Here is a 27963-nt window from a genome sequence, read left to right on the forward strand (position 1 = left end):
CATCATAGAGACTGAGTCTAACTCCAACCCAAGAAAAGAGATGCTCTGTACCGGGGAGAGCTGCTCTTTCCCCAGTTGACCCGAAGCCCCAACCGACTGAGAAGCCTGAGCGCCAGGTCCCTGTGTGCACACAACAAGTCTCGAGAGTGAGCTAGAGCCAGCCAGTCATCGAGACAGTTGAGGATGCAGATGCCCACTTCCCTTAGTGGGGCAAGGGCTGCCTCTGTGACTTCCATGAAGATGTGAGGTGACAGGGACCGACAGAAGGGTAGGACCTTGAACTGGTGTGCCCGGCCCTCGAAGGGGAACCGAAGAAAGGGCCTGTGCCGAGGAGAAACCGAGATGTTGAAGTACGCGTCCTTCAGGTCTACCACCGCAAACCAATCCTGATGCCAGACGCTCGCTAAAATGCGTTTCCACATCAGCATCTTGAACGGGAGGCTGTGCAAGGCCCAGTTCAGAACTTGCAGGTCTGGGATTGGCCGCAACCCACTGCCTTTCCTTGGTACGATGAAGTAGGGGCTGTAGAACCCCTTCTTCATCTCGGCTGGAGGGACAGGCTCTCCGCACGCAGGGCAGTGGCATTCTTGCCCTGCACTTGAGGTAAAACGGATGCCGGGGCGGGTGCCTGGCGAACTGAATCGCATAGCCGAGTCGGACAGTCCAGGTCAGCCATCGCGACGGGTTGGGGAGCGCAAGCCACGCCCCCAAGCTCCAGGCGAGGGGGACCAATGAGACAATCGCATCGGACGTACATATAGCTCTTTAAAATTTACAAGAACATTGTTCTGTTACAATGTATGTGTAGAGTATTTATATACATTTTAACATATTTGATTGAAAAACATTTATTTCCCCCCAAATAATGTCAAAGTTCAAACTATAGCTTAAATTTACCAGGTTAAATTGTAAACTGTTCTTCTACAATTAAGTGTAGAAGTCAGACATAAGATCTAAAATTGCTGAACAGTGGATAGTATCTGCTTTTGCATGTATATTACCTCATCAGGTCTTTAAATCAATGATGGTTTGTTGAAAACTGCAGAGTGACAACAGTCCCACTATTGGCCGGAACAGCTGATGGTCATTTATGTGCTGAACTGAATGAAAGCAAGCTAAAATATACCTTATATAATATACACTGCTTTTCAAAACGGACAGACGGGCTACTGACAAACAAAGTCAAAGTCATTAATTATTTTTTATTTGTGAAGTGAAACGTGTAAATCTTCAAGAAAAGATCAGGGGCTTGGGACAATAAGGCTTAAGCCCCTGATGCATTTCATGAAATCAGGCTGCAATAAACTAGTATGCTTTAGGCTAGCTGTGTCATCCATTGATCCAGTTTAGAATGAAAAGAGCAAATTCATGCATCGTTGCGAGCGCTGATTGTTGAGCGCCATTAAGAGAAAGCTTATACTGTATCGCCTTAGGATGCGAGTTCGAATATCATAATAATATCAAAGATCATCATCAAATAACATTAACAGATACCATACAGATCAGTGGATTTTAACACCTGCATTTAAACACATACACATTTACTATATGAAATACACAACGTAAACACATTTACCCAGTGAAAAAGTGCAGAGGAAAGGAATTCCATGCCCATGTCAATCTGAATCTGATGAGTTTAAGTCTCATTACATTGTCAGATTTTTGGAATTAGCAGGTTTTTGGTAGTTATCGGTTTACTGGTGTGCATGTAAACACTCACTGTTGCGATGGGGTTTAATGCTGCCTTCACGTGCTATCAGAATTATCGTAAATATGAGTTTCCCACTCTGAAGTTGCACATGAATGATCCCTCAAGTCGCAATTACGACTGGGAAACTCTATTATTTTGATACCCGAGTTTCCAAGATGGGAGGTGTCCTAAACTTTCAACATGGCGGAGGACAGTACGGTTTCTGTAGTGAATGACAGGTTTTATTCATTTTTCTAAACACAGCTAATAGTTTGTGCTTACTGTTTTGGTCATATTCATTTATGTATATCAGCAACCATTTGGTGCGTGTTGTAAATTTGTACACCGTAAAAATAGCTTGTATTTGACCAAAATTCCATTATCGTTGGCAAGCTGAGTGATATTATTTATGGTGTCAAAATAAAAGTTCCTCAATAAATATATATGAATGAAAGTTTTTTTTTTCTGACAACAAAGCACTTGAATGCGACATACTCGTAATTACCAGCATTAAATACAGCTGCTGAATGAGTGATGGTAAATTTCTCTTTCTTTTTGTGGAAAGTCAGGGTCTCTCTTTTACCTATACCCTGCTATAGTTTCCTCCATGATCCAAACCCTGAAACGTGAAAAGGATATATTTGAAATAACATTTCCATATATATCTACGGCCTTTTATATGTGCTCCTTTAAATTAATCCTGTCTAGTAAAATTTAAAAAGATTGCATAATTTGACAGAGCATTGCTAAAGATATAAGAATAAAAGATCTGAGAGACTGAAAGGAGTGGAGGTAATTCTCCTTGTGTATGAATATCGGAAGAACGATTTGCAAAGCCTCCTCAATGATCTGGGCTTCTTTCTTGCCGTGAGCACTAAAAGCATCGCGGTTCATCATATTCTCACACACATGTGTCTGAACACAAGGCTCTCACACGTTTGGTTTCTGACAGCATGAGTCACCACACTGTTTGGGAGCTCGGTCCATAGTTCTGTTTTACTCATACTAATAAATGTCTCAGATCTACTGTCTGCAGGATAGCACCTCCTCCTACTGCTTGGTCTAATTGGGACAAAATAGAGGAGACCTACATATGTGCCAAGTCTTGGCTGGGGGTTTCTTTCAGTGTGCTCTGTTGGAGCAGTACTGAAAACAATAGTCTAGAGATTTTTTTTTGTATTTTATGGAGGTTCTGCTAAATTTGCCCTAGTTATGCAATGCTGGCAAACCTATGAGGGAGAGTCAATTTTTGAGCTTCAGATTCTCATCTAATGAATATTAAAATGGATGCCGGCTGTACAATCTGTGAAATTCATCTGTTTGACAGGCAATACTGATGCAGACCATACAGAGGGTCCTTTATACTCCTTATAATGCAGAATGCATGTTAAATATGCACATTTATCTGTACATTATAGCCTATCTGCTATAAATTGTTAAACTGAAAATATTTTATCTTCTAAATATGTTATGTTCTAGTATTATAAACCACTCCGAACAGCTTTGTTTTTGTGAAATACAAATATGCTTGTTTTAACACTACAAATACATCGCAAAGCCCATCTCTCTTGGCAAAAGCGCAGAGCTGACAGCCCCTCAGCAACAGCTCGAGGCATACAAAGTATTCTTGCACTTCCCTTTACCATATATGGATCATACCGGTGCGCGCGAGAGGAGAGGACAACATCTCGGATAAATTAAAACGTTTTCCTATCATCGGATGAGCACAAATTAACCTTTATTGCTTAGTTGACGTCTCCCGTCTTAAAGGGGTATACCACCAACCAGTTGCGTAGATTTTGACGGGCGAAGAAAAGTCTGGTGAGACGCACAGAAGCACTCGCGCGCGCACAGCACATCGGTGAATGAGACATCCACAGGTGAGCTGCATGTTTGTTCATTCGTACATGTATTATACAATGGACATGATCTACATTCGTCAAACACAGTGAATTACAGTCAAAAAAGCATAATTTGAAATATGATTTGCTTTGTTCATGATCTATAAGCATAAGTCAATGAATATATGTTGTTTACTCTTGCTTTAAACATACTGAGCGGGTTTTACTATTATACTAAATCAAAATATTGCATGATTTATGAGCTGCATAATGGTTTATTCTATTGTTCCAGGGTACCTTTCTGCTTTCAGATCTCAGTTTATGTCTTACAGTATAGGCTACTAGTTCACCACCTGTAGCTATGTCGCAACTGATGTTATGGATGGTAAAGTAACGCTCACAGGGCGCAGTTTGACACCAAGGGGGATTTATGTCCAAATTGACGGACAACGAAAGAAAATTGTACCCTTATAACTGTACCATCGCCTTGATTTTGTTATTTAACTGTGCAAAATAACAGTAATTGGAAAAAGTAGAACTATGAATTCTGGTGCAATGTAGACATTATAAGTTGCATTGGTCTATATTGTGTTGGACTGTTCAAATTTATTTGCCAAGTTATGTAATGGTATAAAATATGGTGATCATGAACTCAATAGGATAAATCTGTCTTATGCACTAGAAAGAAAAACACAAACACAATTTAATGACTTTTAAAATAATTTTTTTCCAAAGCACGTTCGCTAAATTTCAGCCTTAATCTCAAAAAGAGGAAATCTAAAGCAGGAATAATTGAAAGACGGGTGTCTTCTGCATAACTTGCCCATAAAGGAAATTTTACATTTAAATGCTGAAACATAGTATGTTTTACCCCAGAGTAATGTGTTGATGGTGCAATGGTGCACAAGGGAGTTAGTTGCCAAGACAACAGCATATTTAGATAGGAGACAAGGTTGACAATCCAAGCAAATTATAAAGCAAGCATGCATGGTATATTCATTTAAACACAGCTCAATGTGGAAAGTGCAAAAACTTTTTTAGTTCAGGAATAAAACAATATCTTGAAAATTTAGTGGCAAATGGAAATAAACAACTTAATAGGTTGTAAAAAATATTTTAAATAAAAATAATTACTATGTTGATCTGTGTAAAATTAAAGTGATTGTAAGTGTCAGTAAAAAAACGCAATTATAAAAAGTAGTGTATCATTTTTATCTTTTCAAAGGTTTATCTATCCTATTCATGGTCAGCAACATCTCTTATATTGTCAGTAATTCAGAAATATTGTATACTGAGGTATCAAGATGAGAAATACCTCTTCGTATTTTTACATTCATTGCAGAAGAGAAAACTTGCACAAATGTCTGTCCCACTGTAATTGAATGTGAAAGCTCCACAGTCTTGTCTTTGGTGTCTGATTGACAGTTTAAATCTGTGCTGTTCTTAATGGGGGCTTCAGCAGATGTGTAGCAGAGCTTCCTGCCACAGGTGAAAGACAGCTCTCCTTTCTCTTGTCTCTCTGTCTGTGAGTTGTAGGCTGTGAATGCCTCATTGGTGCAATAAAAAAAAAAAAGTGGAATTGTATTACTTTATTCTCCTTCTCCATGAATTTTAATGTGGCTTTTGCTAAAAACAGCAGGCATTCTGCAATCAAAAGCTTTGATTTAAAGTGAAATCCCATTTTATTATAGCAGATGGCTTGCAAATATCAGTTTTTTTTCCCTCTCCCATTCCAGTCTAAAATCATGATGGCTTGTTGTCCGTAAGCCATTATTTTACCCAACATTTAGCTGGTCCACTTTAGTAGAGTAAACATTTCTAATTTGACAGTCCTTCTTGGTTTGGGTTTTTTTTTTTTTTTTTTTTGCTAAACCCCTAATCTGAAGTATTAAACATCTGCAAGTAATTCCACCCCATTCAAACTTTATATTGTAGATCATTTTAGTCATAGGAGTGCTCTCTTTTATTGAGTTTTGTAAATTAAATACTTTTTAATAGTATGTAATATCAGAGAATTGCTGGAAACAAATAGAGGCCCAGCAGCGACCGTCCACTCAACATGATCATGCAGGAAGTCGGCATGTTGTTTCCGAATGTTCCAGTGACATCTGCCCCATTATGCTGAGTTGTTGACAATTGTTCTTGTTCCGTGTTTAAACCAGGAAGTAATCATGTTTGCATAATCAGTGACGACTGCGATTCAGAGATTCCATTTTCCCTCTAAAATTGAATTTTTACTCCACTGACGGTTAGGTTTAGGGTTGGGGTTTGGAAAAGGGGGTACAGTTCATAAAATATGCATTCCTGTTGACTGTATAACATCATTAACAACTCACTTTTGGTGCCCCTCAGTGGACATTTTACCCTTAAACTGGAGCTCACATGTGCCCTTACCTTCAAATCCACTTCCCGCTTCTGCCACTGGGGGCAGTGCTTTAAATTTCGGTAAGCACAGACCGAATTTAGCTCAAAAAGTCAACCTACTGTTTCCAAATTCACTGTGGGATCAGGCTGGCCCATTTAAGCTGGCTCTACACTAGCTGATTTTTCCAATGATTTTCAGGTGTTAGCTTCATTAACATAATCACTGGCTAGGCAGAGGGAGACAGAGCGCCCATTAGCACCTCTCAGTGGGAGGTGTTAATCACTTGACCAACGGGACTTCCTGCTGAGTTAATGGCTTCAAACACTGAAAAAACAAATCTGTTTTGTTTGAAAAGATCACTCTGTCATTGAGAAGAACTGACAAGATGACAAGCTGATTAGAACCTTTTTTTTAATCACACTCAGCTGCATATCATCACAACCGCTGATTAAAATCCACAGTTATTCTGTCATTCTGCAGAAATAATGCAAAACCAACTAATGACAGATAAAAATAAGCTTGACGGACATTTGACAGTTTTGGTGCATTTTAAAATATAAACTTTTGAAATCCATGAAGAAAATGCAACATTGTAGCTATTTTAGCCCCTGTTTCGGAACACTCAAGCAAGCAACAGGTTTGAAAAATGCCCCAAATCAGTCTATTGCAATTGTAATTTGACACATGTTGTTATTTTGGCGAGCTCCATGTGACAGGGACCAGAGAGAGATACTGTAGTTGTGGTGAGTCCTTATGTGTGTCACCGTTCCACCATTTGTAATCGGCAAGTGTGTCATACCTCTGACTGAAGAGAGCGAGATCTTAGCAAAACAGTCTGCATGTGTGACACCCTTGGCCAAAACAAGTTGTTTTGAGTCTGCTAGTGTAGAGCCAGCTTTACATGAAAGATTGCAAATGACACAACCAAGTCGGTCTCCCTACACTCTTAAACAACTTATATGTTAGTATATCTCAAATATTTTGCAATATACTTTAAATTAATTGATTCTATACTTATAACCAACAAATTTAAATCAATAGTTTTATGAATTTACATAGTTTTTAATTCGATAAGTCATTCGCAATGCTTCAAGGGACTGTAGTTCATGCCCTCATGAAAAACGTTAAATACAAACTCTACCTATACCTTTGTCTTTTTGTCCGATTTTCAAAAAAATAAAATATAAAATTGCTTCAAAACAATGTTGTGATTTACCCCATCAGAGCTGGATGGTTTGGTCCATGGCTTAGAATTATTTTATGAAGGATTTTATGAATTCCCAATGAAAAAATAAAATAAAAATATTTTCAGAACCTATAGCTGAAAGAAATGGACAGGCACTTTTGCACTCTAATTAACCATAGATGTATTTACACTGCACAGTGACTATTGTGTTTATTCTTCTGTGTAGCCAACAGAAAAAGGTGCGTACTGAGTGTCATGACAACAGCAAAGCGGCTCTGATGCTGTTTCATTTACCCAAATCCAAAGCCTGAAACCTAACCTCAGGTGAAAATTTAAAGTGATAGTTTTCATTATTGGGTGAACTATCCCTTTAACAATATCCTATGCTGCTCTGCATGCACTGCTATTTTTTTTAGGAACTGCAGATCTAGTTAGTTTCATTCTATCATATGACATCAGCCTCAGTGTTTATTATCATTGTTGTATGAATTTGATTAACCAGCCTGACAACTGAAAAATGTTTATATATATATATATATATATATATATATATATATATATATATATATATATATATATATATATAAACCTTAAAAGACAAAAGCTGCTTAACAAAGTACTGAAAAGAAAACCAGACAATATTTTTTTCTGGCTGTCAATATTCAGCATTGAGTTACACAACACTCTAACAGCAAATGACTGTGTCATTGAATGCCAATCTAATTTGCTACTTTGTAAATGCATGTAAACATCACAAATGCAGCTAGGAAAGACATAGAACTATAACTATTCTTATTTAGTTTCTTTTCAACAAGACAAACAGGGCTTCATGTTCAATCGATCTCAATTGAAAAATGTCTGTGTGGTAAAATGTCTGACGTTCCCGTTGATCAACACTGCAGATTGGCTCTTTGAAAATGGCCTAGTGAGGAATAAGCTGGCATAGATCCCCTGATGGCCCCATATACTTTTATTAGGGCCTGGAGGATTATTGGTCATATCGGCTCCTAGATCTTAATGATATGTGCCCTAGTCCCTCCCCTCTGCTCTCTTTCCCCTGTATAACTGAGATCACAGAGGAGCACTTTCGATTTGGCATAACGCAAGCAAACATGTCATACACCTGCAACACTAGTCCTGCCCCTATTCTGCACTTATGAACAGCTGTATCTGTCTTTTGTCATTCAGGTTAAAAACTGATGAAATCCCTGCCTCATGCATTCAATCAGTGGTCTCACTCGGGGGAGAAAGCTCAGGCTATTCCACACCCACACAATAATACTGTTGACACATTTGGAAAAATAATTGTGTATCTTCCTGTTGAAAGACCAGCATTGCATGTCACCAGCATACAGTATGTTGGTTTTGGATGCTGCTGGTCCCTAGCATGGGTTGCTGGTGTACAGGTGTTCCTTCCAGGCTTCTTAACTAGTTTAAAGGCTCCAGCATACCTAAAATCATTTATGCAGAGCTACGCGCCCACTAGAAGCCTGCAGTCAGCTAAGGAACGTCGCCTTATTGTTCCAACACAAAGAGGCACCAAAACACTTTCCCGGACTTTCAGCTTCATCGTACCACGTTGGTGGAACGACCTTCCCAACTCCATCCATGAAGCTGACTCACTCTCTGTCTTCAAAAAATGACTCAAAACACATCTTAGGAATATCTCGATAAATAAAAGAATCCTGAAGCTTCCCTGTCAGTGATAAAATTATGGTGAAAGGAGCTCTTGGCGCTATTTGATGTAGGCTACAAAACAAGCCCAGATGCGACTTGTGGTAGAAATCAAGTATTTTTCAGCCTTGGTAAGTGTGTTTGTTTGGAAGTGCTTTTCATAGTGAGTTCAAAGCGCCGTTTGACGCTGGTGTTGCCGCCTTGACGCGAATCATGAATGCAGCTTCACAATTGCTGTAACAAAGCGGATAGCCACAGTCTACTGGTAGATTCATATTTTGGAGGATGAGAGTTTAAGGGATTTAATGCTCATTGCAATAAAAATGCAACCTAAGTGTGATCTAGTTCTTTCAGTTAGACAAACTCCCACTTAGACTTTGGGAAACGTTTAATGTTACTGGAATTGGTGCTATATTAGTGCATTTCTATCTATATTGTGGAAGTCTTTGTTTGGAAAATGTTGATAAATCATTATATTGTTACATATTTTTTTGTTTTCTTTCATAAAATTGAAATAAATGAATTTTGACAAGAAAATAGTAAATAAAGTGTCTAATTTCATAACTTTTAAAACCTGCGATTAATCATGATTAACAAAAAAATGATGCGATTAATCACGATTAAAAAATGTAATCGACTGACAGCACAAATATATATATTATTTCAAACACAGACACACATTCAACGTGGCCACGTGCATCTCTCTCTCTCTCGAACTGGCACCTCCAGCTCCCCTTTATCTCGCTCTCCCACTGATCAGCTGATTCAGCGCCAGCAGTGCATCATCACGGCCCGGCCACACCCTCCTCCTCGTAACACTCCTCCCCCGCCTGATTCAGGCCGGGGTGCCACCAGTCTGACCAACTCCCTCCCAATCTCTGGAGGGGAGATGCTGCCCTTCTGGCCGTTCTGTCAGCTGGTGGACCACCCCGCCTCCTGTGAACCTGGGGGAGAGTTGAGGGGAGGCGTGGAGAGAGGGAAAGGGTGAGCGGAGACACACACAGAGAGAGAGAGAGAGAGCGAGAGAGAGAGAAGAACTTGCTCAAGGCTCCCGGATGCGCTGTCACCCGGTCCTCAAATGCTCCTCCACCCTCTGGTGGACGCCAGCTCTCTCCTCGTCCGGTGGACGGCAGCGAATCCTTTGGCCCTATGCAGATGGCCGTGGCTGCTCCCCTGGTGGATGGCAGCGGCGAGGACTCCTTGACAGCGCATCCCTCCTCCCTCCCGGGTTTCGAGGACGAGCAAGGAGGAGGCGGGAACCGGCTGAACCGTAAAAATAAAGTTTAATAAGAAACTCAACATAAAACAAACATAAACAAACACAGACACACATGCAACACGGCTGCGTGCGTCTCTCTCTCTCTGTAAAACTGGCCCCTTTATCTCGCTCTCCCGCTGATCAGCTGATTCAGAGCTGGCCGTGCATCATCACAGCCCGGCCACACCCTACTCCTCGTCACAGTATTGGATAAAGGAGAAATGGGCAGGAGTAAAGACCTGAGCGACTTTGACAAGGGTCAAATTGTCATGGCCAGAAGACTGGGTCAAAGCATCTCTGAAATGGCAAGGCTTGTGGGGTGTTCCCAGTCAGCAGTGGTGAGTACCTACAGACAGTGGTCCGAGGAGGGACAAACCACAAACCGGCGACAGGGTGTGGGCGCCCAAGGCTCATTGATGCACAAGGACAACTAAGGCTATCCCGTCTGGTCCAAACCGACAGAATGTCTACTGTGGCACAAGTCACAGAAAATTTTAATTAGGCTTTTGGGAGGAATGTGTCACAATCCACAGTACATTGCACCCTGCTGCGTATGGGGCTGTGTAGCCACAGACTGGTTGGAGTGCCAATGATGACCCCTGTCCACCACTGAAAGCACCTACAGTGGGCATGCAAGCTTCGTAACTGGACCATGGAACAGTGGAAGAAGGTCGCCTGTTTTCTTTAACATCACATGGACGGCCGTGTACATGTGTGCTGTCTACCTTGGGAACCAGAATGCACTGTGGGAGACGACAAGCCAGTGGAGGGAGTGTAATACTCTGGGCAATATTCTGCTGGTAAACCCTGGCTCCAGCCATTCATGTGGACGTCAATTTGACATATGCTAGCCACCTACCTAAATGTCGTTGCAGACCAAGGACCAACAGCATATTCAAAGCTCTGTTGCTGGCATACAGAACAGTCACTGGGTCTGCTCCATCATACCTAAAATCATTTCTGCAGAGCTACGCATCCACTAGAAGCCTGCGGTCGGCTAAGGAATGTCACCTTGTTGTACCAACACAAAGAGGCACCAAAACACTTTCCCAGACTTTCGGCTTCATCATACCACATTGGTGGAATGACCTTCCCAACTCCATCCGTGAAGCTGACTCACTTTCTGTCTTTCTGTTTTCCATGAGCCAAAAAAAAACACACACAAAAAAACAAAAAAACAAAACAAAACATTGTTGCACTTTAATCTGTTTTGAATGCTACTATTCTGATGGTAGTGAAACTTTGTAATATGGCTCTTTTCGTACCAATGTCTCCTTAAGATGATTCGCATATGTTTTCCTCTTTTGTATGTTGCTTTGGATAAAAGCGTCTGCCAAATGAATAAATGTAAATGTAAATGTAAATGTAGGCAGGAGGTCATAATGTTTTGGCTCATCGGTGTATTACTGTATAATGCAATAGCCTAAATGTTTTTCAAACATGTATGAAACCAACATGGACACAAATATTATATTTCTGTGAATTTGATACATGCATTTTACTTTTAAACTAAGTTTTTATTTTTTTATTTTTTATATAAAAATTCTCCTTTTTATCATCCAGGACAACCTTATTTGTCAATGACCTCTATGCTTACCCACGAGCTAGACCAGCATCTAACCAGCATAAACCAGCTTGGTCAAAGCTGGGCTTTTTAGTTGGGCTGATAAAGGTGTTTTGTTGTGGAGGGCCTATTTGATTGGATTTCATTATAGCTGGACAGGTTAAAATATATTTATATATTTTTTATGTGTGTATATCATTTCATTATCGAAGTGAAAAAATTGGCACCCTTACAGGCAACCTTTTACACCACCATTCAGAGCTTCATAATGAGAAGGACACTTGACATTTCTGCAATTTATGAAATACTGGAGACACAGTTATGGGTAGTCTCTCAGTGCATATGCAGAAAGATTTCATTGTGAAAGAAGAGAACTGTGATTGCATCTATGCCATCACAAATTAATACGAAAACAGTGTCCCTGTTGGATTACTTTGCTAAGAGGAACATTATATGCAAGGAAATAATGGATAAAGCTTGCATATATATTTATAAAGTGTTATGATAAAGTATACCAGTTAGAATTTATGTTGAAATACAACTCAAAAATAATGCAATATGTGAAATATTGTAATATATTTACATTACATTATTTGTCTTAGGGTGATGTTAGAATCATACAAGGTGGTACATTTTCTAAGACTTGTGGTTGTGGCAGCTTAAGACCAACATAAAAAAGATAATAAAAATAGTGACCTGGAATGTCTCATTGTAGTCCGAAAGGTCTTCTTCTTTGGATGACATATCAGAAATAATTTGCCACAAATAAATGTGGCGAGGGCGAGGAATGGGCACTGACGAAGATTTTGTGTCAGGCTGGTGAAAGCATTATACAGCAGCCCTGCCTCATTTTGCTTGACAAAGATCAGAAGGTTAACTCATCTATATGAATGAGAGTGAAAATCTATATGACAAACCAGTCGTTCAGCCTTTGTATATGAATGAGAGTAGGGATCAATGTGAGAAGATAATGAAATCAATAAAAAAAATTTAACAATTGTTTGATCATCTATCCTGCTGAATTAGTTTTAAATCATCCATCCTAACCGACAACGCCAGAAATGTTAGATCCAGTCTCCCACTCTCTCTCTCCATAAGATGTCTGTCTCAATGCTTAGTCTGACTTTGTCAGACCAGCACAAATTCAACAAGTGTTATTATACCAAACAAAGACAATGGAAAATTACTGCTTTTCAACATCGTCCTATGACTTTGAAGACCTTGAAATGGAGACTGCTCTTTATCTCTTACTTATGAAGACAACACAGCACACAAAATAAGATAAAACAAAAATAATGATGCTTAGCCAGAGTAAAATACAAAATAAAAAGTAATAAGTAAAATTGTATATATAAAATGAATATTAAGAATTGAGTAAATACAGTATATAAGTAATATGAAAGAATTAAACAAACAAATGAGGTACACAGATGTATGTTGGCTTGCAAATGTCCATCAATTTTTTCCATGCCTCTCTAAAATCTCGATGGCTTGTGGTCATTTGCCCTTGATTTTATATAATAATCAGCTGGCCCACTTTAGTAGTGTAAAAATTTCACAGCCTAATTTGAGAAGCCTTCTTGAAATTTGCTGTTGATTTGAGTATGTATTCCACTCTGCTTTTGACGATTGCTTATTTTCAACCAACCTGCCTAAGGAAATGTCAAATAAATCTGGAAGACCATTCATGATGTGCTGCAAAATGTTTGATCATATAGTACTGTTATTTATTTTATTTTATCATACGACATCAGCCGCAATTGATATTATTATTTACAATGATCATGATTCTGCTATGAACTTAACTTCTGAAAAATGTTAGCAAGAAGCTCCTTTTTGTATGCAGAAAATGAAAACTGCCATCATTTACTCACCCTCATGTTGTACCAAACATTTATGACTTGTGAGGAACACAAAAGGAGGTGCTCTTTTCCTTACAATGAAAGTGGATGGGGACTAGGGGCTGTCAAATAGGGCTGGGCGATATGGCAAAAAAAAAAAAAAAAGCTCTTTAAAGGTGCACTCAGTAATTGTTTCCTCATTAAAAAAGGTTTACTCCTAAATAAATGAATATTAATTTTGAAAAATATGTATAAAATCATGAATACTCACATGAGATGAAGACTAAATGAACTCAACTAAAACATGATTCAAATAACATGTTCTTTATTAAAATGCAAGGCAACCTGGTTAGAGAAATCAAAGTTCTATTCATTATAGAAAACATAGGTATGCAATAAAAATGCACAAAAACAAAAACAAAAACACAAAGAGCACCACACCAGAAAGGACAAAACAAAAAACATCAATAAAATACCAAAAAAGTAGTCCAGATGACTTGTACGCTATATTTTAAGCCATCTGAAGCCATGTAATAGCTTTTAGTGAGGACAGAAATTTAAATTGTTATTCAAATCTTTGTCAGCATTCACTTTTATTGTATGGAAAACATTTTTGGATTTAATTTTATTTTTATTTTTCCCCTTTTTTTCTCCCAATTTGGAATGCCCAATTCCCAATGTGCTTTTAAGTCCTCGTGGTCGTGTAGTGATTCGCCTCAGTCTGGGTGGCGGAGGAAGAATCTCAGTTGCCTCCGTGTCTGAGACCGTCAACCCGTGCATCTTATCACGTGGCTTGTTGAGCGCATTGCCACGGAGACATAGCGCGTGTGGAGGCTTCACGCCGTCCACCGCAGCAACCATGCTCAACTCACCATGCGCCCCACCGAGAACGAACCACATCATGGTGACCACGAGGAGGTTACCCCATGTGACTCTACCCTCCCTAGCAACTGGTCCAATTTGGTTGCTTAGGAGACCTGGCTGGAGTCACTCAGCATGCCCTGGGATTCGATCTAGCGAACTCCAGGGGTGATAGCCAGCGTCTTTACCACTGAGCTACCCAGGCCTCCCTGAAAATTCTAGCTTTGACATTCTGTTAGATAACTCCTTTTGTGTTCCGCAGGGGCGGGGTTACAATTTCTGAGGCACCAAGCAACCATCCACCCACCCACCTGGGGGCCCCCTTTCTGCGTACAACCAGGGAAAATGACATAAAAGTGATTTTATATCATTCAAAATATTTAATGAAATAAAAATCTAGATAAAGATAATGAATTTCATGTTTTCCACATTAAATGTTTTTTTTTTTTTTTTAAATGGCAGCAGGGTGACTCAGTGGGTAGCACTGTCGCCTCATAGCAAGAAGGTCACTGGTTTGATCCTGGCTCACCCAGTATTGATATATTTCTGTAGTACTAACTTCACCTGGAGCTTTTATTTTGATGAAGGTTGATAGTGGACTGCAGTGTCACATTCTATTTGACAGTTTACAATGTTCCGTAATAAAGATCTGGTGAAACGCTGTCATTTCCTACATTTCTGTGATACTGTGCTGCGTTTTTAGATATGTATAATAACTTAAAGCTGGTTCAAATGTCCGGAATTGCACAAATGGGTGAACCTGCAGCACTTTGCCTTCACAATGCACATGAACTGCATTGAATGAATATACATATATATATATATATATATATATATATATATATATATATATATATATATATGTGTGTGTGTGTGTGTTGTTGCAATGCACTTACATTTAAAGTACCTGCATTTAATTAAATCTGTAGTTACACTGTTAACCATACCCCTAAACCTAACCCTAAACCTACTCTTAAACCTATAGTACCCGTACCTCAACCTCAGTAGCAGCAAATGTAAAGATTGTGAGAATTTTGCAGAACAACAATAAATGCATTGTATTGTATGTATTTTAATGTTAGTACCTAGAAGTTAAAGATAACTAATATAAAGTGGGACCAGAAAGTCATATGAGTTTTAAATGATATGAGGACATGAGGGTAAATGATGACAGAATTGTAATTTTTGGTGAACTATCCCTTTAACATACAGGAGCTCCTTAAGAACCCAAAATAAATACAGATGGAAAAATAGAAACATATCTCTGATTTTGCACTCGTAACGTTTACAAGTGAGTTTAGGAATGGGGAGTCAAAAGACACTGAAGATGCCAGATGCCAATCTTTCCCAAAATCCCTTAGCCACCATTGTCAGATTAACTGTCCTGACACAAGGTGATATAACCTGCTTTGTGCAGCTTTTGTTGAATCCTGTGTACCTGTATTGGCTGCTCCTCTTGCTCTGCCGTTACCATAGAGACCCCTCTGAATCCAGCGGAGAAGCCTTTGACTGCCAGCCTCACCATCTCTCTGTTGAGCAACGGTGTCATTCACATGGCCCGAGAGTCTATGCGAGGGAAAGCAGCTCAGCAGGGACAACTGCTGGAGAAGGAGCTGATGTTTGTGCTCTTGGCTAAGGCAGTGCTCTCTTGGCAGTTGTTGCCTTGTGTTCGGTAGCACGTCAGTTCGCGCTTTTCATGGGAGTGATGACTGAGACGAAGTGACATCCAATTCAGATGGTGGAGTGCGTAATTGAAATGAGTTCACCTGGGAAGCAGCTGCTCGCTGGTCTGGTGCTAATTGCCACCAGTAAGAGCTGAGAGCTCAGGTGAACAAACTGCTGTGCCATTCAGTGTGTGCTACTTTCCAATCCAGTACAGTGACTGTTGTGATTTGTAATGTGTAGGGAAAAGTGCTGTGATTCTGTGATTTTGCTTAGTCCAGTTCCACGACATCTCTAAAAGCACGTCTGGTCAAATTAAGGAAATATGAAAAGCAAACACAACATCTCCTTTTGCCCTGCAGGGTTAATTATGCAGAGAGAAGCCAGACACAAGCTTTACATTAACCCTGATTAAAACAACAGACACTAGCTGAGTTGGTGACCATCTTAAAATACCAGATGAAACCATATTATTAAGATATATATCGTTTTCAGGGACGCAGTAATCTCATGTAACCAGATCAAGTGACCAAGAACCGCCCCCTTAGACAGAAAGTGTCTAAATGACACAAACACATTACGTGGCGTTTACGGGCAGAACTCTTACCTGGCATACTTTGGCGAATCCAGTGATTATTTCATCCAAAAAGCTCTCATTGTATCAACCTGGTACCTTGTGAACACGACTCCAGGAGGACTGATAAAACATATCCTGTGTGCATTTAATCACTGAAGTTTTATCAAACCAGCCAATCAGATTAGGACTTACTAAATTGAGAAAGCGTTGTCCAGTTTTGTGCTTAATATGCATTAGATGGTTTGTGCATGGACTGTGGCGGTAGTAGGATCTCCAAGGAAACATAGAACCATAATCGTATTTTATGTCTTGGATGCACAGAAAACAACTGAAACAACACTGGGCTTAAGAACTCCTCCCCCGTAACATTTAAAGATTTGACAAAGGAGGACATTTACTGTCATGAGATGAAAGAACTGTTTGTAAGTCTGTATGCGACATCTCAATCAAAAGATCTTCTACCACTCATTCTGTCAGTCTCTTTCGTTTGTGCTTTACAGCTCTCATCTTTCCCCCTCATTGTTTCTTTCTCTCCGCATAGAGAAGATGCTTTTCCCTAAGATGTGACTGCATGTGGCACACTAGTTAGTCATTCGCACTCCGTAGCCAAAATGAAGTGGCTGTTCTTTACAGCTCTCAAACTCCTCAGGTTAAGAGCACTGAGCGTAAGCTTACCATTCTGGCCATAACGGAATTAAGAGCTTGTGTGGAACTCTTAATGTCTCTGTCTGCACCACATTTAAGTTGTTGTGTGAAAAAAATCACCAGCGTTGTGACATTGAGAGTAATTGCTGGCTCCGCTTTTCACACCAGTGACTGCTCGGTGCAGCTGAAGACAAATGTGCCTGACACATACACTACCAGTCAAATGTTTTGAAACGCTTACTCATTCTTTATTATAATTTTTTTTTTTCACATTTAGAATAATAGTAAAGTCATCAAAACTATGGAATAACATAAATGGAACTATGGGAATTATGTTGTGACTAAACAAAATCCAAAATAAATCAAAACTGTGTTATATTTTAGAATTTGCAGACATGTACTCTTGACATTTTCTCAACCAACTTCTTGAGGTATCACCCTGGGATGCTTTTTAAACAGTATTGAAGGAGTTCCCATCTATGTTGGGCATTTATTGGCTGCTTTTCTTTATTATTTGGTCCAAGTAATCCATTTCAAAAACGTTTTTTTTTTTTTCATTAAATTTTAGTTTTTATAATGAAATAAATTAATATGGTGGCACAATTATATTTTTGTCTACAAAACTAATTCAAACATTTAAGCATACGCCTTCAGATCAAAATATTTTTAAGATCATGAGAAACATTTCAGTCAAGTGTTTCAAAACTTTTGACTGGTAGTGTACGTCAGTTAACAGTGGACACGAGCCATGAGCACCCTATGCAAAGTTTGTTTATAACTGGATTATGAGTGGTAGGGATGATGCCTGTAATTACTCACTGAGCCAGTTGCGAGCACAACCATTGGCCGGCCTGAGAGGTGGACACTGGGTTAATTGTTTCCTCTTTTTTTTTTTTCTCCCTGCTCCCTCCTTTCTGAGAAATGCACTCAGTGACTGTGATAATGGCCCCCACATGTCTGCTTATTCTCTCACCTTTCCATCTCTCCTGCTGTGTAGCTGATGCAATGTGTGGTCTTTGTCACAGATAGTGAACGAGCATGTCGACACTGCTGGAACTAAAAAGCAGTGTGCTGAGGCAGGTGCAGAGGAGTCAGTCCCTGAGGACCAGGAGGGAGCCACTGGCCTCCACCTCCAGTGATGGTGGAAGTCCCCCGACCCTCGCACGCCGCTCTGGGACCATCGTACACAGGTGAGTTTGTATCACGAGTACACACTGAAGAAAAAAATGGGAAGATCACTCTTAAGGTTCCAGTTGGTAGAAAGGTTATGCCAAAGGAGAACCTTTTAAAGAGTGCCACAAACAACTTTTTACTCAATTATTTTCAGCATTTAGCATTTTGTACTTTGGATTTAAAGAAGCTAAAAACCAATACACTCATCTGAGGAAAAAATAATGTAACATCAAAAGTTTTTCTAATTTCAGTTTTTATTAATTCAAATTAATGTTTCGACACGATTTTCATTTGATTAAAATCGAGGAATCGAGGTATCGCATAAAAATATTAGCAAATGCAGTAACACTTTAATAAGGTTCCATTTGTTAACATTAGTTATCAACATTAGTTAACATGAACTAACAACGATCAATAATTTTACAGCATTTATTAATATTGGTTAATATTAACTTCAACATATATGTAACACAGTTCGTTGTTGTGTGGGAAGGAGGAAGCTGGGACCGGGTTGAACAGTACACATAGACATTTATTGTTGCACTTTTCAGTCGCACACAATAATACACTGCTTCACGCTTACACATAGTCACACACATACACACACACACTGCTGCGTGTGTCTCTCTCTCTCTCTCCTTCTGGCATTCCCAGCTCCTCCTTATCTCTCTCTCCTGCTGATTGGGGCAACTCATTGCCAGGCTTGCACCCTCACGGCCCGGCCACGCCCTCCTCCTCGTCACATACCCCCAATGCCCGAATTAGTCTGGGGAACCAACCGGCCTGACCTACCTCCCTTCCTGGAGGGGGGGAGTTGCCCCTTCGGCTGTTCCACCACCAGTTGGTCTTCCCCGCCTCCTGGGAACCTGAGTAGGACAAGGGGAGGGAGAGGGGAGAGAGAAAGAGAGCGGGAGAGCCCGAGAGAGAGAGGGAAAAAAAGAAAAACACTCCGGTTCGCTGGCCCCCGAACATGCTGTCACATGGTCCTCAGCCAGCTGCACTGCCTGTGCACCCTCACGGCTCGGCCACACCCTCCTCCTCATCACAATATAGTAATACATTTTTTAAATTAAAAGTTGTATATGTTAACATTAGTTAATGCACTATGACCTAACATGAACAATTGTATGTTTATTAACTAACATTAACAAAGATTAATAAGTGCTATAAAAAATATGTTGTTCATTGTTAGTTCATGATACTCAATGCATTAACTAATGTTAACGAATGGACCCTTATTGATAAGTGTTACCGCAAATGCTATAGTTATACACATTGTCGAGAACAAAATATTACATGTGCGTGCTCAAAATGAACGCTCTTTCTTGTACCATGATGATTCTGATAGATGGCTGATTATTGCTTTGATCTGTGACGTGTTTGAAGCTTTCTGCATCTATAGCCAACATTTTGGAAGCGATCATTTTGATCATTTTGAACTTTGCGATTTGTATTGTAATATGATAATCAGTTTCATAATATCATATTGCTGCACTGCTCAGCATGTACCACACACCTGCTAGAGGGTGCCACTCGCTCATGCAGCGCTAACTGAAGCGGTGAATGCAGACTTAAATGCAGTCCTTTGCTGTTTAGTAATCGTGCAAGGCCATATTGCGATTTTAATCTTAATTTAATCAGTCGTGCAACCTTAAAGGGATAGTTCACCCAAAAATTGTAATTCTCTGATAATTTATTCACCTTCATGCTATCTGATATGTGTACTTTCTTTCTTCTGCAAAACACTTCTGAAGATTTGTAGAAAAAGATCCAGGCTCAGCAGGTCCTTAGAATGGGAGAGGATGGTGATTAGATATTTGTAGGTCCAAAAAGCACAGATAGTCAGCACAAAAATAATCCTGTCTCCAGCGGTGACATGAATGTCTTCTAAAACGAATTGATCACTTTGTGTGTGAAAAAGAACGATATTTAAGCACTTTTTATCTATAAAAGATCGCTTTACAAATCTTCAAAAGTGTTTTGCAGAAGAAAGAAAGTCATACACATCTCAGATGGCATGAGGGTGAGTAAATTATCAGAGAATTTTCATTTTTGGGTGAACTATCCCTTTAATGGAGACCTTACTAATTGATACCCTAATGGATAGGGCTGCCCCCGACCAAAGATTTTCCTAGTCGAATAGTAGTCGTTAGTTTAAGCCATTAGTCCACTAGTCGTCACACGTTTTTGATATTAATTCAATTACTTAAATATATATTTTTTGACAAGTGAATTTATTGTACATTTACACTATGTTGGCAACTCCCTGTGTGGGGCACTTTGTTTATTTTTTTGAGCATTTTTCTTGCACACCTATGTTTTCTATTATGAAAAAAACTTTTTCTAACCAGACTATCATGCATTCTAATAAAAAAATGTAATTTGAATCATATTTATTTACTTTTTGGTTGTAAATCAAGGCTCAAGGATCTATTTCTACTATATAACTCATAAAAATTACAATTCGTTGCTGTAGACTAATTTGTTAGGTTGATTTAGCCATATTTAAAAAAAAAAAATAATTGAATAAAACAATTTAGTTTTGACGTTACCACATGAAAAAAAAGTATGCTACCGGACACATTTTTTTTTACAGTGTATACACTAAAAATTGTTCTCAAAATGAAGATAGTTACTTAAGGGTCTTCAAAGAACCCTGCCAATTGAAAGAATATGAAATTAACTGAGTTTTGTCTCTTAGTCTGTTACTGTTAACTGTGAGGCCGTTTGTATGAGAGTATACATCTAAAAGTTTACTAAAACAACATTTTGGCAGATACACACTTTTACACACAGTTTTTCTCTTTTGAGAAAACTGACCAAAAGTATTAGTGACTCATCCTGTTTTATCTGAAAAATGCTTACTAGAATGAGACTGTCTCTTAAAATATAAATAACATCTGCCTCTGACTAGCAACAGCAAAAAGCATATAATGGTCTGTCATGTGTTGCCCAAATGATCCTACTTTATTACCTCTCCCAACCATCAATCGGTTTGAAAAGGAAGTGGCTGGAATTTTTTCATTTTAAAAGTGCCTGCATTGCTTTCGTCCAGGGCATGAGCTGTCAAGTGTGGTTTTGCTGGTCTGTGTAAACTAAAGGCTATTAAAAAAAAAAAAGGTTAGCTCTAAGAGATGTCCCACCTAACTTCCTGTTTCAATAGGAAGTATATCAACTCCAAGGTAGGATTAACAAATGGGCATGTAGGGCCTCATTTCCCAGTACTAATCAGTACCAACCCTCTGGAAAAACACAAAGCCCCATTTTTGTATAATGTATCTACATGTACTGGAGCCCATGGAATGAAGGGCCTCATCTCCGAGTCCCCACCAAAGTCCTTTGATCTGACCCTGGTCAACACAGTGAAGAAAACTGTACTCGTCAAACCATTTCATGGGATCTTTAAGAACCTTCAAATTGACTGTATATGTTATTAAGCAGAGGCCTTCTGTTTCTATATTTTTAATGTTTAAGTTTTGTACTGATCTATTAACTTACCCAGATCTTAACAGATGGTGGGATGACTGTCCACGAATAGGCCAGTGACTCACTTAGCTCTCGAACACTTACTGCATCTATACTACATGAATGCTTTGAGAATGAGTCAATTTCAACACCTTGCTCTATCACATTTCAATTTTATCGGTGTTAAGAATTCAGTACAAGACGGCCTTTGTGTGGATTATGCAACAATTACCTTTCTTGCTCAATGCAGTATTACAAGGCTTTTTCTTTTCCATTCAGGCTTGGTTTTGAAACTATTTCAAGGCAGCACAGGTCGAAGTGGTTTGGACTCCTTGGTTAGCAAAAAATGATTATGCAAGTCAGTTTGAACTTCTCGAAAAGGCAGAGAAAGTACTAGTATTAGAGGCTATACATACCATCCAGTTAAAGTGTTTCTCAGTGCCTCTCAACCACAGCTGCAAAGACAGAACCGTTTCCCCCCCGCATATGGACATGTTTATCATTCTTAATCCCTATAAAGAGGAAGTTTTAGGATGTAGACTCAAAAGAGTAGTTGAAATACGTATTATCTAGATTGTACTTCTACTTAAATAATAATAATAATCTGTCATTTTTCTATAAAAATATCTAAAAAAAAAAATGTAAAACAAGATACAGTTAAAACATATTTCAAAGAATATAATTTAGAATATATTTTGTTTCTTTTCTTACCCCATTGGCTTTTTTTGTATTTATTTTTTTTACTCAATTTAGTATGCATAAAACAAGAAAAAAACTATTTGCCAATGGGGTAAGACTTAATTCAAGATATATTATTTGAAAATAAGTCATATAATCTTGTGGAGGTTTACTTCTCAAGTAAATTTATCTTGTTTTAAGAATGTTTGGATATTTGTTCCGAAAAAACAAGACAAACATACAAATGTTTTTTCCCCTCAGGTCATGTGACCATTCAGAGCTATACGATAAGTCATGTCCATGAATATTAAGGGTTTGGACTAACTGAGTTCACTGCTGTAGGTAAACAAAGTCAATTGTTTTTCAGTTGTCATCTCAGTCTGTCTTGTTCCGATTCCTTTTTGACTGATTTCAAAGCCAATCGTAATGATGGGCATATATGAACCTTGGGGTTTCTATAGCAACTAAAACACGTCTGTTTATCATAGCTGCTCCTAAAATATGAGCTGTTTTATTTTTAATGACTGCACCTCCTCTGTCTAGGAGGTAAAAACATCTGTTATATGCAGTACAGAACTAAATGATTGTTTGCACTCAATTTGATGTACCTTCTTCGCTGTTGTTTTTTATATGAAATCTGGGGGTAATTTCTGGCTAAACATAACTAGCCAGTACACACACACACACACACACACACACACATGTTGGTGCAGCTATCATTATGAGAACTCTCCATAGACATAATGATTTTTATACTCTACAAACTATAGATTCTATCCCCTAACCCTAACCCTACCCCTAAACCACACACACACATACACACACACACACAAAGTTTTTAAAGGAATAGTGAATAGTTTACCCAAATAGGAAAACTCTCTCATTATGTACACACCATCATGTTGTTACAAACCTGCATGCTATTATTTTTTTTTCTGTGGAACACAAAAAGAGGAAACTTTTAAGAATCAGCTTGAAGTTCTTTTCAATACAACAACAATTTATAGTGATCTCATCTGTTAAATGAATAGTTCACCCAAAAATAAAAATTCTCTCATCATTTACTCTCGTGCCATCAGTTTCTCAGACACACTTATCATATCGCTTCTGAAGACATAGATTTAACCACAGGAGTGTTATGGATTACTTTTATGCTGCCTTTATGTGATTTTTGGACCTTCAAAGTTCTGATCACCATTCACTTGCATTGAATGGACCTACAGAGCTGAAAAATTCTTCTAAAAATCTTCATTTGTGTTCATCAGAAGAAATAAAGTCATACACATCTGGGATGGCATGAGGGTGAGTAAATGATGAGAAAGGACCATAAATCAGAATTAAAGGCCATAAATGTAGTCCATATGACTCATAAGCTGTCTTCTTTAGCCATTCAATAGCTTTGTGTGTGGAACAGACCAAAATGTATGTCCTTATTCACAGATTATCTTCCCCTCCAATGAGCCATTTACTCAAGAACCTTTGTGCCTGGATAAGTGAGTTGTAAATGAATCATTCTGTCCAATCTTTTTACAGGATCAACAGATTCATTGAAAGAACTGGCTCAAAAGAACGAGTCATTCATGAATCAGACTGATCCACTTCTTGATTTCAACTTACTGAGGATTATAAGTGAATAACGACCTACATTTCTGCATCATTTGAAATTAGTAGACTTGGAATAGTCACAACACAAGGACTACATTTATGGTACTTTTATAGTGCTTTTTTCTGTTGTTATATGAAAAAGACATGTGTGAATATCCTTACAAATGTCTTCTTGTTGTGTTTCCAGAAAAAAGAACAGCATGAGGGTGAGAACAAAATGACTTTTAGGTGAACTATTCCTTTAACTAACAGCTGGACTAGACAGGACTCTGATCTGTGTGAGACACTGTTACCTCAGGCTGTATGACTGCCATCATTAGGTTTGAAGGAAGCTGTTTGTCTCCTTCATTAGCACCAAAGAGAACTAATGCCTCTGACCCAGACACTCACTCATTAATATTATGCAAATGATACGCAGCTGTGCAGAGCATCCCTTTCCTGTAAACTGTTTTCACAGCACATGTGACTCTGATTACAGCCTATGGGAGATCTACAGATCTATTCGTTTAAAAAAATGAATAGGTGGAAACATTAATGGAACACCATTATTTCCCTTATCAGCTATTGATTAGATAAGAAAGTTTGTAATAGCGTTATTGTCTTGATAGCATCTGCATGAATGCTAATTTCATTTGATCATTTTGTCAATCAAACCGCAGACCAAAGCTGACACTGAAACCCCCCAGAGGGCAATTTGTTATCATTGTAAAGGCAAGAGGAGGTGGGTGGTTTTCTAAGGGGCAAGACACCACCATAAAACCACAACCTTTTTATTGAATCAGTGCAGAGGTGAACATTTTTGTCCTTCTAATGAGTGAGTCTATCCTTCACCCTCGCTCTAAAGCAATAAAAAACTGCATTGTTGATTATAACTTTACTAATAATAAAGTAGTAGTAGACTAAGAATAAATGAGATGTGTGCTGGAACCATGATCATAAATTTACACCACTAGGTGTCACTGCCACATAACTGATTAATGATTATTATGCGCACCTTTACAAGTTCACTCAATACATTTTTTCCTCATTTAAAAAGTTTTACTTACAAATAAATTAATAGTAATTTTGAAACATATGTATAAAATCATGACCACTCATGTGAGACAAAGAGTTCAGTCATATCAGTTCTACATGGAGCAGGGGTGCCTCATGGGGGCTGCCATTTTAGCATCACATGAGCAGCTGAAAAAAGTTATTATAGTTTTGCATTTTCAAATCAGTTTTTATTTTATATCGTTTTCAAATTTGCTATACATTTCAGTTTAGTTTTAGTTAGTTTCATTAATGATTTTGTTAGTTTTAGTTTAGTTTTTATTTTGTAAACACATTTCTATTTCATTTTTATATATTTTAGTTTCAGTTTTAGTTTTAGTAATTGTACTTTTGAGAGATAACCGAACACTTCCAGAGTGTAAACCAAAGCAAGACATTTGAATGTAAGCTTGGCAAACTTACACAATACACTTAAAGCAAAACAAAACAGTTGAATATTTGCACAGTTTATTTAAGATTCAACAAAGTCACAAAGAACAAGTCAAAAGTATAAAAGTTAAATGTATGAAAATTTCAAATGAACTCAAATTCATGTTAAACAGGAAATCTTGTAAAAATGTTGATGGTCACTACCAACAGCGGGCGCTCCATCACTTTGTTTATATATGTTTACATTTACTGCATACGATATGATACTTGTCTCATATAAATTGGAAATTCGTGGTCATCTGTTAAATATAGCATGTTATCCATTCAACCACGAAGCCAGAAGCCACTGCAGCGCAGAAATGATCCAGATATGGACATGAAGATAAAAGTGTATCACATCAGAGACCACATGAACAGACTTCCTCATTCGGATCTATATGTATAAACTCTATGTAAAGCTGAGTCTGATGAAAGATGTCATGAATATATAGATGACTATGAAAATGTATGGTTGTCAATATTTTCCAAGCAATCCCTGGTATTTGTATAGGTTTACTGAACAGCTCTGGATCTGGCACTGGACTCAGGCTGCAAATTCTAGAAATATTATGCTTTCTGCTTCATTCTATGAGTGGAATCCACATTAAATCAGTAAAAGAAGCTGTTATAACAATTTGATGATGATTGAAAGTAAGATATTTGCATTAGATTATGTGTAATTTGTAATGTTTACATGGGCTAATGCTAATGCTAACATGCTAGCACCTTTGCCATAGTATTGCACCTGTTACCCCAGTATGCCAGCCTTTGCCACAGTAGGACCTGAAAATATTTACAGATTAAATTACTCTGACATCACACTGCAGGAAACTGTGCTTCCGGGTTCTTTCGAGCTGCAGATTTCAATGGTGGAAATAGGCAGCGCTGCAGTTTTAATAATCTTTTAAGCTTTATGGAATGTAATAATGTCTGTTAATGTTAATAAAAGTTACTATAAAGGAATATCTATGGTCAGTGAAGAAATTATGTGGGTTATATTTCTGAAATATCAGTAAAACAAGTTTAAACTTGGTTTAATGAGCCTGTATGATTATGCCGGACATGTAACAGGTTGATGAATACACATCCTCACATGTTTAACACACTTTTAAAGCCTAAGAATTTATGTACTTACGAATGAAAACTACCATTAGACATATAATATGTGTCTTAACCACAGTAAAGCTTTTAAGGCTAAATATTTTAATGTTTGCATTACCTGTATACGACCAACCTCATTTGTAATCAAATTACGCAGTAGCTCAACTGATAGAGCATTGCACATTTGATGCATAGGACCAGGATACGAGTCAACAAGAGCACGTGAGTCGACACGTGAGCTGAAAGTGTCAAAAAAGCACCACAAAATGACATGGTTGCTTCAGCAATTGCATTTGCCTTTTTTGACACTGTCGGTTATGTTTAGGCTTGATATTTAGGGTAGGGAGGTAAGTTTTGTTGAATGACTCGATAGGGCATTACAATTAAAAACCTTATCAGTTTGGGAGAATTCTATTGCTTTTGCACCACATAGTGGACATTTCGACTCGGAACTACGTGTTATGTGTAAAGAACCACATAATATAATTTAGCAAAAATGTTGCCACAGTCACATAATTGCCATGAGATCAGGCTGAATAAATTGAAATATGACAATCCAAAACTTGACAAACTACAAAAAAGAAAAGAAAAAAGAAACAAAGTAGTCAGTAATGTTAAATTAATTCTTAATCATCCGTAAACAAATGTTTTCTTTTGTGAAGATGAGAGGGTTGCTGTTACAGTTTAGATTCATGTTTCTCTGAGATACTGTAATCACCTTGATGTGAGAAACACAACAATAGGAGCCTTGATGTGTAACATTCGTAAAGCTGTGACAGACATCTAAATTACCTGGTTAGGAGAAAAAATCTTGTATTATGAGGCACCCACAGTACACAGCGGAAAATATGAGGAGTATGGCTGATTGGCGGCAGCACTAAAAATTAGCGCAGTCACATGCAGTACAACCTGAAGGGCCCGAATGGAACCAGAGTTAATGAGCTCATCCAGAATTGTATTTCCTGTTGTGTGGGCAAGCATTACTTTAATTTTCTGCACGAAGTCAGCAAAATTACTTATCTCTAAATGTCACCTAAACCAAAGAATCATTATTGCATACTTTACATTTCATTTCACAGGGCATTCGTCTGACTCATATGTGCCGAGCCAAATTTTCAGTCTGTGGTTGCTTGTGCATCCCCTATGTGCGTATGTCTTGGTGTGTGCATGTGATATCACAATAAATAATTTTTTTTTTTTTTCTCTCTCTCTCTTTCTGATACATCCTTTGAAATCTGAATAATGAAAACAAACAATATTGCTAAAATAATAAAAAGCTTCATGGAAAAGTCTGTTTCCTAGCAACATAAATGTGG

At 38.3% G+C, this 27963-nt stretch overlaps 1 protein-coding gene across 1 annotated transcript in view; it reads left to right on the plus strand.

Moving 5' to 3' along the window:
* The first annotated feature begins 18202 nt into the window (after positions 1 to 18202).
* The window catches only part of LOC127452250 (BAI1-associated protein 3-like), a 70667-nt gene continuing 60906 nt past the window's right edge, over positions 18203 to 27963 (plus strand). Inside the window, exon 1 of the mRNA XM_051717597.1 lies at positions 18203 to 18354. Coding sequence (XP_051573557.1) covers positions 18203 to 18354 — 152 coding nt within the window. The remainder of the gene's footprint in view (positions 18355 to 27963) is intronic.

Source organism: Myxocyprinus asiaticus, chromosome 14, assembly GCF_019703515.2.
Source record: "Myxocyprinus asiaticus isolate MX2 ecotype Aquarium Trade chromosome 14, UBuf_Myxa_2, whole genome shotgun sequence".
Classification (NCBI taxonomy): domain Eukaryota; kingdom Metazoa; phylum Chordata; class Actinopteri; order Cypriniformes; family Catostomidae; genus Myxocyprinus; species Myxocyprinus asiaticus.